Source organism: Oncorhynchus keta, chromosome 34 (genome assembly GCF_023373465.1).
Source record: "Oncorhynchus keta strain PuntledgeMale-10-30-2019 chromosome 34, Oket_V2, whole genome shotgun sequence".
Lineage (NCBI taxonomy): Eukaryota > Metazoa > Chordata > Actinopteri > Salmoniformes > Salmonidae > Oncorhynchus > Oncorhynchus keta.
The window spans coordinates 29,232,229-29,247,648 of NC_068454.1; the positions used below are offsets into that span (position 1 = coordinate 29,232,229).

At 40.5% G+C, this 15,420-nt stretch overlaps 1 protein-coding gene across 1 annotated transcript in view; it reads right to left on the bottom strand.

Annotated features, from left to right (window-relative positions):
• lrp1bb (low density lipoprotein receptor-related protein 1Bb) overlaps positions 1 to 15,420 on the bottom strand; it is a 410,377-nt gene that overhangs the window by 254,828 nt on the left and 140,129 nt on the right. Inside the window, exon 3 of the mRNA XM_035749708.2 lies at positions 8,851 to 8,988. Within this exon, the coding sequence (XP_035605601.1) occupies positions 8,851 to 8,988 (138 nt within the window). The remainder of the gene's footprint in view (positions 1 to 8,850; positions 8,989 to 15,420) is intronic.

Consider the following 15,420-nt stretch of genomic DNA (forward strand, 5'->3'; position numbering starts at 1 on the left):
TCATCGACAAGGACTAGGGACTTTTTAGGATAAAAAAAACGGAATACAGCACAGGCAAATCCTAGAAGAAAACCTGGTTCCGTCTGCTTTCCAATAGACACTGGGAGATTAATTAATCTTTTGGGAAGTCAATAACCTATAACACAAGGCCAAACCTACAATGGAGTTGCTTACCAAGATGACACTGAATGTTCCTGAGCAATGATCAACAATCAACTTGACAGAGCTTGAATAATGGGCAAATACTGTACAATCCAGGTGTACAAAGCTCTTAGAAAATGGCCTAAGACGTCTCACAGCTGTAATTGCTGGCAATGGTGTTGTTTATACATTAGTATTGACTCAGGTGTGTTAATACTTATGTAAATGAGATATTTCTGTATTTTCAATACAATTGAAGTATTGTGTGTAGATGGGTGAGAAAAAAACATATATTTAATCAATTTCGAACTCAGGCTGTAACAGAACAAAATGTGGAATAAGTCAAGGGATATGATTACTTTCTGAAGGCACTGTATTTTCTATCATTTATCATACAATTATTTATTATGGGTTCCAGAGCTGACCAAGAAGATTTAACAGCTGAGGTAAAAAAAAAAAACATGATGCAACCCTTGACTTTGAAAAGTCTTGGAATGCTTTAGACAGATCAAAATCATTACTTCCCATCAATACGTTTAACTGAATGGAATAACTGAATTTCATTACTTACGACATGTCGATTACCTACATGGACCACTCCACTACTGATAACTAGTGTAATATAAAGTGCAATCAAAATAAAATAAACCGTTGGTGACAACCCCAATCATTGTCTTACAAAATAGTCATATGAACTGTAATTCTATGAATGAAACAAGTCAACACTTTACCATAAAGTCATAGTAAGAGTATAAAACCGAGTTTATTTTGTAAGCAATTTTTTTATGAATTCAATAAATATGCTAATAGTTGCTTCTATAAGGATGGTTCGTTGGCAATATTCTATTTTTTAAGTTGCAAAGGAAGGAGGGAGGAAATGAGTTGTACTGTATTCATGGCTAGTCATTTGAGTAACGGGGACGTTGTCTCTTTTCACAGCCTCCCTCACCCCGGAGGACACTGTTTGTTTGTTTGTTTGTTTGTTTGAATTGTTAGTAATGAAAAGTTAATCAAGTGAGATAATTGAAATGCTGTTGAAAGGCAGAGAGAGGGAGGGGAGAAGACTTGTGTGACATGGTTTTTCATTACACTGTAACGGGGGATTTATCTATTAATAATTGTACTGTTTCTATAAAATAATGGAGGGAGAGAAAAAGGTATCATTTACAGCCTCTAGGCCCACTTATTTGGTGTCTACACAAGATGATGAAAGGAGTTTTATACCTATCGAAGAGGTGAACTGAAACACAATATATGCAGTTTGCCGTGTTGTGAAGAGTCTCCAAAGTGAGAGTGGCTCTCATAATTTAGATATTCTGTATAAGACTAGGCTTGGGCAGTATACCGTATATATTGTAAATCGGGGTATTTGGAAATAACCATGGGATGGTCAATACCTACAGTAAAGTTTTGCAATACGCAGATTGCGTCATTAATTTCACCTGTCACATTATTTTACATTATGAACCTTACAGTAGTTCCCCATAACAGTTGAGCCAGTCACGTGTTCGTTTGTAAAAAGCACAATGGGAGAAAGCGGGAGCAGGTGAGTCCAGCTATGTATTGACAGTGGTCACGTTTTATATTGAAAGTCAACTGTGTTTTTTTGCTTCAATAGAATGATCAGCGATGTGCAACTATAGTTTTTCTTCACAGAAAATACAAAATTGCAACACATTTGGCAGAAAATATCGTAATTTCCATCAGATGACAACAGAAGTGCAACGCCATGAGTAAATGAGTTTTCAATGAATGTTTGCATAAACATATTTTTATATTTCTAATGTTAATCATAGAAAGAATGTAGCCAACTACATTTCCTAATGTTTTGCTTGAAGTTAATATTTCATTTTACTGGAGAAAAGTAGGCTGGCTACACCGAGAAAAGTACTGAAGAAAAGTAGCTACACATCAGTCAGAGCGCTGTCTGCTGATAGAATGCTTGTTTGTGAATTCTCATCCAAGTGCAACTGAAGCACAAAATGAGTCTGATGCCAATCAGAAATTACAAGAAGCATTTTAGACCTGCATTTACAAAATGCAGCAAGATATTTCTAATGTGTTTTATTTTGCAATTAATAAGGTGACGGTCATCATCTACTGCAGTGTTCGCTTTCTGACATGTTTGAGAAGTCAAACACCTTTTGGATGATTTATCTGTACAGCTGCCACCACTTGATTTCCATGCGTTTTTTCTCTTCTCTGTTCTCAGCCTGTCTGCTCCTCCCCTCTCTTCTCGGAGCAGAACATTCAGGCCTGTTGCCCTTGCAACTCCAGACTCCACACAAACAGATCGTGTACACATGCTGCTTGAGAGGCCGTACGGTTCTTCCTTTAGACAAGTATGTGTCAAAACTTTGTTAATTTGCACAACGTCTCTCATTCATATTCACTTGTAAATGTCCCAACTCACCAAAAATGTCATTCGGTAGCTCCTAACCTATATATGTATACATTTTTTAGCTGGATTGCCTGTCTATGCAAATTGTTTATTTAGCTAGCAGCCAATGGAAGTTCGCTATTACTTGTCCTAACTTTGTTAGCATTCTGTTACTAGACGCCCAATGGGCTTGTTTGTGTTTCTTTGGCGCCCCTTTGTGTACTAAGACGGTAATACTGTATATCCTGGGATGAGTGAAGAACGGTATGACGATATGAACATCTGGATACTGCCCAACCCCTATAAGACTAAAGACTAAAACTTCAGGATAGGGGAATGTTATGAAATGTATTAGAAAGCGACTGAACATTTCAACATTTATCTAACAAGGCTGAGCAGTGCAGACAGACAGACAGATTTTGACAGTTTGACATGAGAAATCGGCAGCGTAGTGTTTCTTTTAGGATAAAAGCACAGTTTACCCCCACACTCCAGAGAGAGGTCCATATTCTGTGGATCAAACGGAGATGCGCCTGTCAAAACAGTGCAGTGTTTAAGGCATCAGGCAGCTACACCTCATCACTGTAATGTTTTAAGGCATCTGGAGTCTTATTATTGCAGTTGTATTTCTGTAACAAGAGACTATCCAGGATGTTTCCATAAATGTGACTGGTTCAGGAGAACATTGGATGTCCAATGAAATCTGTTCAGGTTCAGTGGTAATTATTAGAGCTCTCATCAGTCTGTATGGTATGCCTGTCTCATTTGCTTTGTACAGTACTACAAGCTTACTGTACCTTAACATCACAATTATTTAAATTTCTTCAGAACCAATAATGTCTGCATAGTTTCCTCGAGCCATAGACTGTAACGCATAGCCTCGAACGCACAGCAAAGTAGATACAGTTCGATTTCAAAACTTTTAAAACCTTGACTTGAGAGAGACTCAACGAATACAGCAAAGAGCTGCTGTTTTTATGAGTAAGTTCATGTTTCATTTGTTATTCAGCACTGTAAACACTTTGTTCAACACTTGTATAATCCATAAAATGCACGTTCTCTCTACTTCCACTCATGCTACAAACAGCACTGCCACTGCAATGACTGAGTATAGCAAAGTGTTCCGATAGGCTTGCGTTGTTATTATTAGCGGCTTGTGACTTTTTTAACATTGACGAATATTTCACTTTCTCTGGTCATAGGAGTAACAACATTAATTGGTGTATGAGGCAGAAAAAATGCAGCGCGACTTGAGTTTCGCCATGAAAACAAATCAAATGTATTTATAACGCTCTTTGTACATCAGCAGGTGTCACAAATTGCTTATACAGAAACCCAGCCTAAAACCCCATCAGCTGGAAGGCTGTCAAATAAAATTGTATATGTCACATGCGCCGAACACAACAAGTGTAGACTTTCCCGTGAAATGCTTACTTTACGAGCCCTTTCCAAACAATTCTGTAAGGAAATTAACAATATATATATATTTTTTAAAGTAACACAATAAAATAACTATATCGAGGCTATATACAAGGAGTACCGGTACATGTAGGTAGAGGTTGAACAGTCTGTAGCACCAAGTCTGCATAGCCATTTAATTAACTGTTCAGTAGTCTTATGGCTTTGGGGTAGAAGCTGTTCAGGAGCCATTTGGTCCCAGATTTGGTTCTACGGTACCGCTTGCAGTGCAGTAGCAGAGAGAGCAGACTGTGACTTGGGTGGCTGGAGTCTTTGATGTTTAAGGCCTTCCTCTGAATGGAAGGACTTAATGACAGTGCTCCCTGGATGACAGGGAGCACAGCCCCAGTGATGTATTGGGCGTACACACTATCCTCTGTAGCCTCTTGCGGTCGGATGTCGAGCAGTTGCCATACCAAACTTCTACATCTGCGTTGCTTGCTGTTTGGGGTTTTAGGCTGGGTTTCTGTATAAGCAGTTTGTGACATCTGTTGATGTAAAAGGGGCTTTATAAATACATTTAGTGACATTGAGGGAGAGGTTGCCAGGTCTGACCTCCTCCCTGTAGGCTCTCTCATTGTTGTTGAGGATCAGACCTAGTACCTTTGTGTCATTAACTTAATGATGGTGTTGGAGTAGTGTGTGGCCCCGCAGTCATCGGGAGTACAGGAGGGGGCTAAGCACTCACCCCTGAGGGGACCCGTGTTGAGGGTCAGCGTGGCGGATGTGTTGTTGCTTATCCTCACCACCTGGGGTCAGCCCATCAGAAAGTCCTGTATCCATTTGCAGGGGGAGGTGTTAAATCCCAGGGTCTTTAACTTAGTAATTGTTGGAGTCAATGAACAGCACTCTCACGTAGGTGTTTCTTTTGTCCAGTGGGGAAAGGGCAGTGCGGAGTGCAATAGACATTGCCTAATTTGTGGATCTGTTGGTGTGGTATGGGAATTGGAGTGGGTACAGGGTGTCTGGCATGATGGTGTTGATGTGAGCCATGACCAGCTTTTCAAAGCATTTCATGGCTACAGATATGAGTGCTAAGCGGCAAAAGTTATTTGGACAGGTTACCTTTGTGTTCCTGGGACAGAGACTATGGTGGTTTGCTTGAAACATGTGGGTATTACAGACTGGTTCAGGGAGGTTGAAAATGTCATAGAAAACACTTGCTTGATGGTCAACGCATGCTCTGAGTACACGTCTTGGTAACCAATATGGTCCTGCGGCCTTGTGAATTTTAACCTGTTTAAAGGTCTTACTCTCATCGGCTACAGAGAGCGTGATCACACAGTCATCCAGAACAGCTGGTGCTCTCATGCATGGTTCAGCGTTGCTTGCCTCAACGCGAGGATAGAAGGCATTTAGTTTGTCTGGTAGGCTCGCCTCACTGGGCAGCTCATTGCTGGGTTTCCCTTTGTTATTTTAAGGTCTCTCCGGAGATGTTCGAATGGGTTCAAGTCCGGGCTCTGGCTGGGCCACTCAAGGACATTCAGAGACTTGTCCTGAAGCCACTCCTGCATGGTCTTAGCTGTGTGCTTAGGGTTGTTGTCCTATTGCGAGGTGAACCTTCGCTCCAGTCTGAGGTCCTGAGTGCTCTGGAGCAGGTTTTCATCAAGGATCTCTCGGTACTTTGCTCCATTAATCTTTCCCTCGATCCTGACTAGTCTTCCTGTCCCTGATGCTGAAAAACATCCCCACAGCATGATGGGTTTCCTCCAGATATGACACTTGGCATTCAGGCCAAAGAGTTCAATCTTGGTGGCCACTGACTAGTTATCTTAACAAGTATCTCTTTTAGAAGCTCAATATCACATTACATAATTTCACAAATAGTTTAATCTTTACTCATTAATTTTATACAACAACTAGATATAAATCTGATCACTGTGAAGTATACACACGCAGAGGTACAGTTATATAGTTCTCCTGTCCTTTCCTGATTTCACCGAATAAAACAACTTTGACAGGAATGTTCTTTAATTATCTACGGACCATTCCCACATTCTCAAAAATATAAATATTGTTCAGTTCACCCATTTTGTGGATTAGGAGTTTTGGCGAGAGAAGCTCTTTGTTCTGAGACTCTCTCCCTCAATACTGCATGGCAGTTTCTACCTGGTATTTATGACCTGAGGAAATAAAACCTGGGTTAGGAGAGAGAGAGGGGGAGGGCACAATCTACACCCAGAAAGGGCCACGTCATGACACCCTGGAATGGGTAGCAACATAGAAAGTAGCTGGCTTGATAAAAACGATGTTCATTTCCTCTGTCCTCTTTGCTCGCAATGTCATTTGTTTTTAGATAAACAGCTTGTTTTTGAATGGTAACTGTGTTAAGGCTGGGGTTTGGGACGGGATGAGGAGTACTGGAAAGGTGTGACTTTCAGCTTACAATAGGCCATAAGTATACAGCAGATCGCCGATTGTCTTCAATTTGATTATGCTATAACAACATACTGTAGCACCATGACCAGGGTCTCTATTCATTTAAGTGAAAAGATTAGGGCTTTCAGGAGTAACGGAAAATCTAGTACAGGCAACAATGTTTTTTTTATTATCAATGAGTATATTTGAGTTTATTTACAATATTTGTTGTATTCTTTGGTTTGTCTTTTCTGGTGGATTAAACTGAAATTGGAACCAGTTTTCTATGACTTGTTTAAAAAATAACAATATTTTGGAGACAATTTTTTTCTCCAAATTACCTAAAGTGAGTGAGAAAAAGGCCATTCTTGAACATGGGGTGAGACAATTCTTACTAATTTGTAAATAAAGCCAATTTGTTATTGAGAATGATTTATTTCTGTTTTTAGAGGGAGAGAAACCAAAAGCCCACTGTCACCTCATGGGTCTCCCAGTCGCAGCCGGCACTGGTATCGAGCCAGCATCTGTAGGAATTTAGCTTGGACTGTGATGCAGTGTCTTAGACCGCTGCGCCACTCGGGAGGCCCCATTCACACATGTTTTTATGCTGATCAATTGCCTCACACAAAGTATTAAAATTCAAGAGTCTTTTTTCCTGCTAAAAGCCCGTAATAGCCCACAAATTATCTCTAAATCCCGCAGCATAATCTCAAAACTTTTAGTTGAGCAACCACTGTAAGTGTGTGAAGTATGCTGTGGTGATATTATGGTTACAGTATGTGTATACTGTATGTGCAGTATATGAGTACAGTTGCCAGTTTGCTCTATGTTCCCGCCACTGCACCTGTAGACTTCAGGGAGGTTAGTTACCTCAAGCTACTTTACAGACCGTACTAAGCAAACAGAGCCAGGTGGCTCAGTGGAAAAAGTTCATCATGGCATGCAGTCCTGTGAGAAGGAGTTCCAGCGTGCACTGCCCCGAGTGGAGTATGTGATTAAAAATAAACACGTTTTCTGAAGGTGAAAGAGAAGGGTTTAGTGCTTTTCCATATGGGTACCTTGGTATTATGCCCTCCTGGGATTTAGCCATGTATATTCATAAGAGAAGAAAGGGAGGAGGTGGTAGCAGGAAAAGTTGTCATAGACCCAGCTGGTTCTCTCTCCAACTTCTCTTAGTGACCTCAATTCCTCCTCCGTTTGTTCTACCTCCTATCGAGCCTGCTCTGCTCTCAGTGCTCTCTATGTGCATAATGGTGAAGTAGAACATATGTGTCCCAACCTGAGCTGAGCCCAACAGGTCACTGTCACTCCCACTCCAGCCAAATGAGATGCGTTTGTAATATTCCATCCCATGGAATCACTAAAAAGGCCACAAATCAGATATACCAGATATGAGTAACTTGAGGAGGAGTATGCCAGTTAAAACAAGAGCCAGTACAACTGTTACAATTATTGATAGATTTTTTTGTTCGTAAAAAATCTTAACAGGGCATCAAACAACTTCTTAGTGAATGGATTAGGTAAATGCTGGTTGACAGGACGTGGCTAGAATGCACTATTGCATTAAGGCCTGCATGGAGTTTAGATCTCACAGGCCAATGACAGCCCTGTAGCTGTCTATAGGCTATATACAGTACAGCAGTTAAACTGCACACTCAACAAATACTGTATGAAATCACTTTGGGAGGTAATAGTCATTCAAAATCATACATTTTAAGAGGGTTTAAGAAAACAAATACACTTACGCAGTTGCTCTATTACAATGTCAACCACTTTGAGATCAATATTAATGCAATTCCTTTCCTTTGTCTTACTCTCTGCCAACACACCAAGCCAATGCATCAGACTGAGCAGAACATTGTATTGAACAGAACAGCCAATGAAATGTCCAGTGGCATCCCAGTGAATTGGATGCATTTTGACTGTTTTCAGCATTTCTTCGAATCAAACGCCAAGATCATTACCTTGAATCGACACACAGTGTGACCTGTATGTCTTCCAGGTCAAAAAAGGTCACAATATTGTCCGTACCGGCCAAGCTGACTGCAGCTAACGAGTACTTAATCAGCACTGCCCGGTGGGAGGGCTTTGTCAGTATCCCAGTAAGCCAGGTGTCTATAGCAGCTTGGTGTTGCAGCTTTAGAATGTTGTGAGCAACAACAACCTGTGTACAACACAACACTTGGTGCTAGTGACCTGCTGGTCCAGCCAATCACTGGCTCTGTTACTGACAACCTACCTGGATGATAGGAAGTAACCTTGGCACGCTCACAGTGTTTGACTAAAGAAGGCAAATTATAAAAGAGCAGCTGCACTACCAAAATTAAACCATACCACACTAGAAAGGGAAACTGGTCTAATGCACTATTATAGTAATAAGATAAGAGTTTATTATTGGTGAAAGACATACTGCTGTCTAAAAATAACTATACCACATGCTTCACTAATACCAGTGTTGTTGATGTGGTCCATTCAGTGTTCATCGACGTGAATGAGATACAACCAGCTCTTACCTCTACAGTGAACTCCTTCATCAAAGCCATCGTCACAGTCTATGGCTCCGTTGCAGAGCTTGTTGAAGTGAATGCACTTCCTCGTCCCTATGCACTGTATGTGATTCAGGGGACATCTCACCACCACGTCCCCCGCACCTGGAACAGAGAAGACAGTCACTGTTAGCAAGCCCTGTATGGTATGATATGTCATAATTTTCTATGTTCATTCGTAATGGGGGAAAAATCCTATACTGTACAGTTACATATCGCAATCAAATTTTGGGATATTTTACTCTTCTTTTTTCACTGTAGATAGCATTAGCTAGAGCTAGTCGGCGCTACCTGCACAAAAACTCTGGTATTTTTCATCATATAGCTTGTTATCCTAGCTATAAATAGTGAGCTTGTTCTCCTAGCTATAAAAAGTGAGCCAACATGTTTTCAGCACTTATTTCCATGACTGATTAAAACTCGTTTTCTGATGCTCTCTCCTGTCTCTCCGCAGCAGGCATAGTGAGCAATATGTTTGCAACATAAAATCACAATAAAATTGCAGTATCAAATCGCAATACATATAAAATCGTGACAATCGTGGTACGTCTTGCATCGTGATGTCGCTGGTAATTCCCAGCTCTAATGTTCATTGCCTAATTCTAGCTGTTAGATTCTAAGGAACACCCAAAGGTGATTAACTGAATTGCCATATTGTGCATTTGATAATAAACCCTCAGAATGCACAGTTGAAACCTTGAGCTATGAGCAGACAATCAACAATAAATTACACAACACAAATCACTATACCTAATTACTCATAAAAGCATTTATTTTTATGATCATTGTTTGGAGACATTTTATTTTCATACTCTATAATCTTTTCCCACAGCGCTGTTTCTCTACAGAAAACATGATTACCATTCACAGAAGCACATCAGAGTAAAATATATAGAAGGCATATGCAAATTCTGTTTACACTTGACGGCATTGTTCTTTATACACAACAGATGTTCAGTGAGCTACAATGGGAAAGCCACGCTCCTGAACCACACACGGAAACCTATAACAGTGTGTAACCACGGGCGTGCGAGCACACACACACACAGAGCAGAGAGGAAACAGCTGTTTAAGGATTCATGAGGCATATAGGTGACCCTCATCTGCGTGGCAGCAGCCCACCAGAGTACATAAAATACATCTGACCCAAGCAGCCAGCATTGTAAATGTGTCACATTGCACCTTAACTGCATTGGTATCAATTACCATAACGTCAACACTAGCCACTTAACAAGGAGATTTATTGTTACACGAGACAGGATCTCTTACCGATCCCCAGAGTTCCTCCATGTAGCTCTATACGAACTCATATCCAACCAAGAGCACTTGAACCATCCTCGCTGAGCCATTACTTCTTAACAGCTTTCATTTATACTTCATAAGGCAGGATGATGCCACAATTAAGGTGGCCATTACAAAATGGTCTGTCATTCCCAAGAGATTTAAAGAATATATTTGTTGGCGCAATAGAAGTGAAACCATGATGATTCCCTGTAACCATGACATGGTCTCTACTCTCAGGCCTGCATTATTACATGTAATGCATATGAGATCTTTTTAAGTCTCTTATTTCTTAGACACCGCAACCCAGCCCTAAGGATATGCAAGATTTAGGCAAAGTCAAATATAAGTGACCCTTTCATACATGAGCAAAATGGCAGCCAAATCAACTTGGCTCTTTTCACATTGTTCCTCTGAGACCTGAGTGATAAATCCTATTAGTTTCGGAATGAAGCCAACATTGCACACAATAGGTTGCACTCTTTGCCCTAGTATTATTATACTAGGAGAGGAGTCACCTAACGCTTCAACCAACATGAGAAAAAGAGGTGCAGCAAAAATCACAACATTTGAAGAGAAAAGGGTGTGACCACTTCCAGTATATTCACTTGAAAAATGCTTTTCAACGTAAATACCATACAGGGAAAATCGACGCTCGCTGCTCATCCACAGAGCCATTTTCTTAATGCATCCAAATCATTTACAAACACATTATATTGTTACTGCATCCACAGAATCTATTTACGGTAGTTAACAAAATAATGTTTAGGTCTCTGACAACATGTCCCAATTCTCTTGCTGCGTGTGCACTGATCTAATGCAATGAGAGAAAGGCATGAATATTCATTGATTCTGATCCACCATACAGGAACACACAGATGGTCTCTCTACAGTTGAGAGAGGATGACAATCACTCTACTTAGCCCAGCGCAAAACTACCAACCACATTCTGCTCATTATGGTGCTGTAGGGTCCGTGGAAAAGTTAACAAAACTTATATTTCAACACATCAAACAGCCAGGGAATATAAAGTTTAGATAATTAGGTATGGCATGTCTTCAGTGGGTAGATAGATGCCAAATGCAGGGAACTGTAGCTCCTGTAACTGATGTCTTTGTTTACCAAGTTGTGATATTTAAGTCTCTCCAATTACTGTAGATCAGAGTGGCACATCTCCAGTCTCACAATAATTGATTAATAAATGAATCAGGTCCAGACAAGGGGGAAGATGTTTAGAGTTGGGGGTGCTGGGGGGGAGGGATAGTGGAATACAGTTGAGCAGACATGTTTTTAGGATTTCCACATAAAAAATGGCATGCAATTCGATGTCATTTACATGATAGAAGACATGAGCAGAATATTTTTTTTATACCACACAACTGGCAAAATGCAGCTAGGGTGACCACATTTAAAATACCAAAATGCTGGACAACAGGATGATTTTGCGGGACATTAGTGGGACAGTGTAGCCTACATGAATCCCCCCCTCAACACACACACGCAAATCTCCCTCCCGCTCATGGTGTAGTGCACATTTTGTAGGTGCCGGAGAGGAATGACATCATTATTTCTCAACGTTTGTATCGACATACAGTATGTAGACTAGTGAATATCATTATAGAATATGCATAGAATGCATCCTCCAATTGCAATGTCTGCCTATCCCCACACATATTGTATCAAGAATTGTTTAGATTTTTAGTAGTCGTTCAAAGTAGGCCATGGCATTATTATTCAATTGTGACTGACAATTCTTTGAGCATTACCAGTGAAATGTCCAAGCTGCAGCCAATAATTTGAACTCAATTAGTTTCATGGGAATATGCATTTACAGTAGATCTTCTTGATTTACTGTTTTGTGAGAAAATTAGAGTAGATGGTTCACAAACTATATAGCCTTACTGTATTTTGTTTCAATCAAAGAACATTCTGCCTAGGGACGCGCTGTTGAGTTTTGGCCGATGAGATGTTTTTTTACTATTCAGCTACCATCCTAAAATCGTATAGGTGAAGGGGGATACCTAGTCAGCTGCACAACTTAAATGTGTCTTCCACATTTAATAAAGGAATGTTTTGGTTATCCTGACCTGGACCCCATGTACAGTATAATAATAGCCCATTATGGGCTGTTTGTAGGACAATATACCTTTACCCAACACCTCTCTGTATTTTGATACTTTGTGGATCAAATCAAATCAAATCAAATGTATTTATATAGCCCTTCGTACATCAGCTGATATCTCAAAGTGCTGTACAGAAACCCAGCCTAAAACCCCAAACAGCAAGCAATGCAGGTGTAGAAGCACGGTGGCTAGGAAAAACTCCCTAGAAAGGCCAAAACCTAGGAAGAAACCTAGAGAGGAACCAGGCTATGTGGGGTGGCCAGTCCTCTTCTGGCTGTGCCGGGTGGAGATTATAACAGAACATGGCCAAGATGTTCAAATGTTTATAAATGACCAGCATGGTCGAATAATAATAAGGCAGAACAGTTGAAACTGGAGCAGCAGCACAGTCAGGTGGACTGGGGACAGCAAGGAGTCATCATGTCAGGTAGTCCTGGGGCACGGTCCTAGGGCTCAGGTCCTCCGAGAGAGAGAAAGAAAGAGAGAATTAGAGAGAGCATATGAGGGGTGGCCAGTCCTCTTCTGGCTGTGCCGGGTGGAGATTATAACAGAACATGGCCAAGATGTTCAAATGTTCATAAATTACCAGCATGGTCGAATAATAGTAAGGCAGAACAGTTGAAACTGGAGCAGCAGCATGGCCAGGTGGACTGGGGACAGCAAGGGGGCTCCGGAGTGGATGGGGGCTCCCGCAACGCAAAATGCATTTTTAATTTGGGTAGCCTAGTGGTTAGAGCGTTGGACTAGTAACCGGAAGGTTGTGAGTTCAAACCCCCCAGCTGACAAGGTACAACTCTGTCGTTCTGCCCCTGAACAGGCAGTTAACCCACTGTACCCAGGCCGTCATTGAAAATAAGAATTTGTTCTTAACTGACTTGCCTGGTTAAATAAAGGTAAAATAAAAATGTAAAAAAATAAAAATGTAATTATTGGCGGAGAGTCACGTCATGTTTTTTGATATACTGTAGGCCTACCGTAGGCGACATGAGTTTCACTAGTGTTGAGTAATGTGCTGTTAAAAGTGGTGTAGGTGTTATTTAAAAAAAATAGCATATTGAAGTTGGAAGCAATAGAATTTGAAGCAAAAGCCTACAACTATTTTAGCACCGTTTCATGCTGCTCTGAGACAAACATGGGGACTGGTTTTGATAAATCAATTAGATTTTTATTTTCACTGAATCTCCGTTTGGGTATTAGTTAGACTAGAATTTGAAAATTAGAGTGTTGAAATGTTATGCTGTTAGTGTAGCCTTTATTTAACTAGGCAAGTCAGTTAATGGACAAATACTTATTTACAAGGACACCCTACTCCTTCCTCCCCATTGGTGAATTGAACCCCGTTCTCCCGCAGGACACTGGATTCTTTAGCTAAATAGACTAGTACTGTACTCCTGACCATCACGTTGGACAGTGACATATTTTCCATTCCATCATAAAGGAAACCCAGAGGGTTTTTCATTTTCCTTAGAATAAAAACGCCATAATATTAATCAAATTAATTAAGCAAGTACCAGTCAAAGATTTGGACACACCTACTCATTCCAGGGTTTTTCTTTATTTTTGCTATTTTCTACATTGAAGAATAAAAGTGAAGACATCACAAGTATGAAATAACACATATGGAATCAGTTAAGAAAAAAATCTTATTTACAAGGACATCCTACTCCTTCCCCCCATCGGGGAATTGAACCCCGATCTCGCACGTGCCTGCAATCTCTAGTACAGCCATTATTGGAGGCTGCCAAATGTTTCTCAAAGATGCCCTCTGGTGGTCAAACTAGCACTAACTAGCATTAACGGTACCAGTGGTTCACACTTAAATAACGTGCCATAGATTTCTGCGGCACCATGCAAGCTGCACCGCAATTCGCTGCAACTTTTAAAGAAGGAACCAATGTAGCCTGTTTTGCTGCTTCTTAACTCAATACTGTTTTGAAAGTCTCCTTTCTTAACGGTTTTACATTCCTTGAGACCAACCAGAAATGTTTTGTTGGCCAAATATTCTCAGATTTTGTGGTCTCTCGTTTCTGCATCACCAAATTTTGTACAGGCAAAAGAGTAGGCTAGGTGTGCTTCAATTGTTTCTTCAGTACACGGATGCACTCTGCCAGTTCTCACAATGGTGCTTTTTCAGTAAAGTTTAGATAAAAGCTGAATTAATGTCTTGGAAGATCACAATGATTAATTATTATTCCATACTTAACAAAAATATAAGCGCACAGTTCAATGTTTTTTTTTTTTACTGAATTACAGTTCATACAAGGAAATCAGTCAATTGAAATAAATGCATTAGGCCCTAATCTATGGATTTTACATGACTGGAAATACAGATATGCATCTGTTGGTCACAGATACCTTAAAAAACTCTGTTCACAACATTGACATAAGCAAGCTGCTCACCCACACGACGCCATGCACGTGGTCGGCGGTTGTTAGGCCGGTTGGACCTACTGCCAAATATTTTAAAACAACGTTGAAGGTGGCTTATGATAACTGAATGCTCATTTCTCTATCTGGCAACAGCTTTGGTGGATATTCCTTTAGTCAGCATGCCAATTGCATGCTCCTAAAACTTGAAACATCTGTGGCATTGGGTTGTATGAGAAAACTGCACATTTTAGATTAGCCCGCTATTCTCACCAGCACAAGGTGCACTTGTGTAATGATCATGCAGTTTAATCAGAATCTTGATATGCCACACCTGTCAGGTGGATGGATTATCTTGGCTAAGGAGAAATTTTGACTAACAGGGAGGTAAACAAATGTGAGCACAACATTTGAGAGAAATATGTTTTTTGTGCAGATGGACATCTTTTATTTATATTCATATTTTTTTTCAATACACAAGACATAATATAAATATAATATAATAGCATAATATATTGTTACTGTTATAACAATGACACCACCTAGCCTAGTGGTTCGAGCCAGTATCCGAAAGGTTGCTGGATAGAATCCCAACCTGACAAGTAAACAATCTGTCTTTCTCAGCAAAGACAGTTAAAGACGTGGATATTTTTAACTGCCTTGCCAGCTCGGGAAGCGCTGAGGACATGGATTCTGATTATGGCAGCTCCCCGCACCTCTCTGAGTCAGAGGGGTTGGAACTTGTTGGGGATAGGGGGCAGTATTT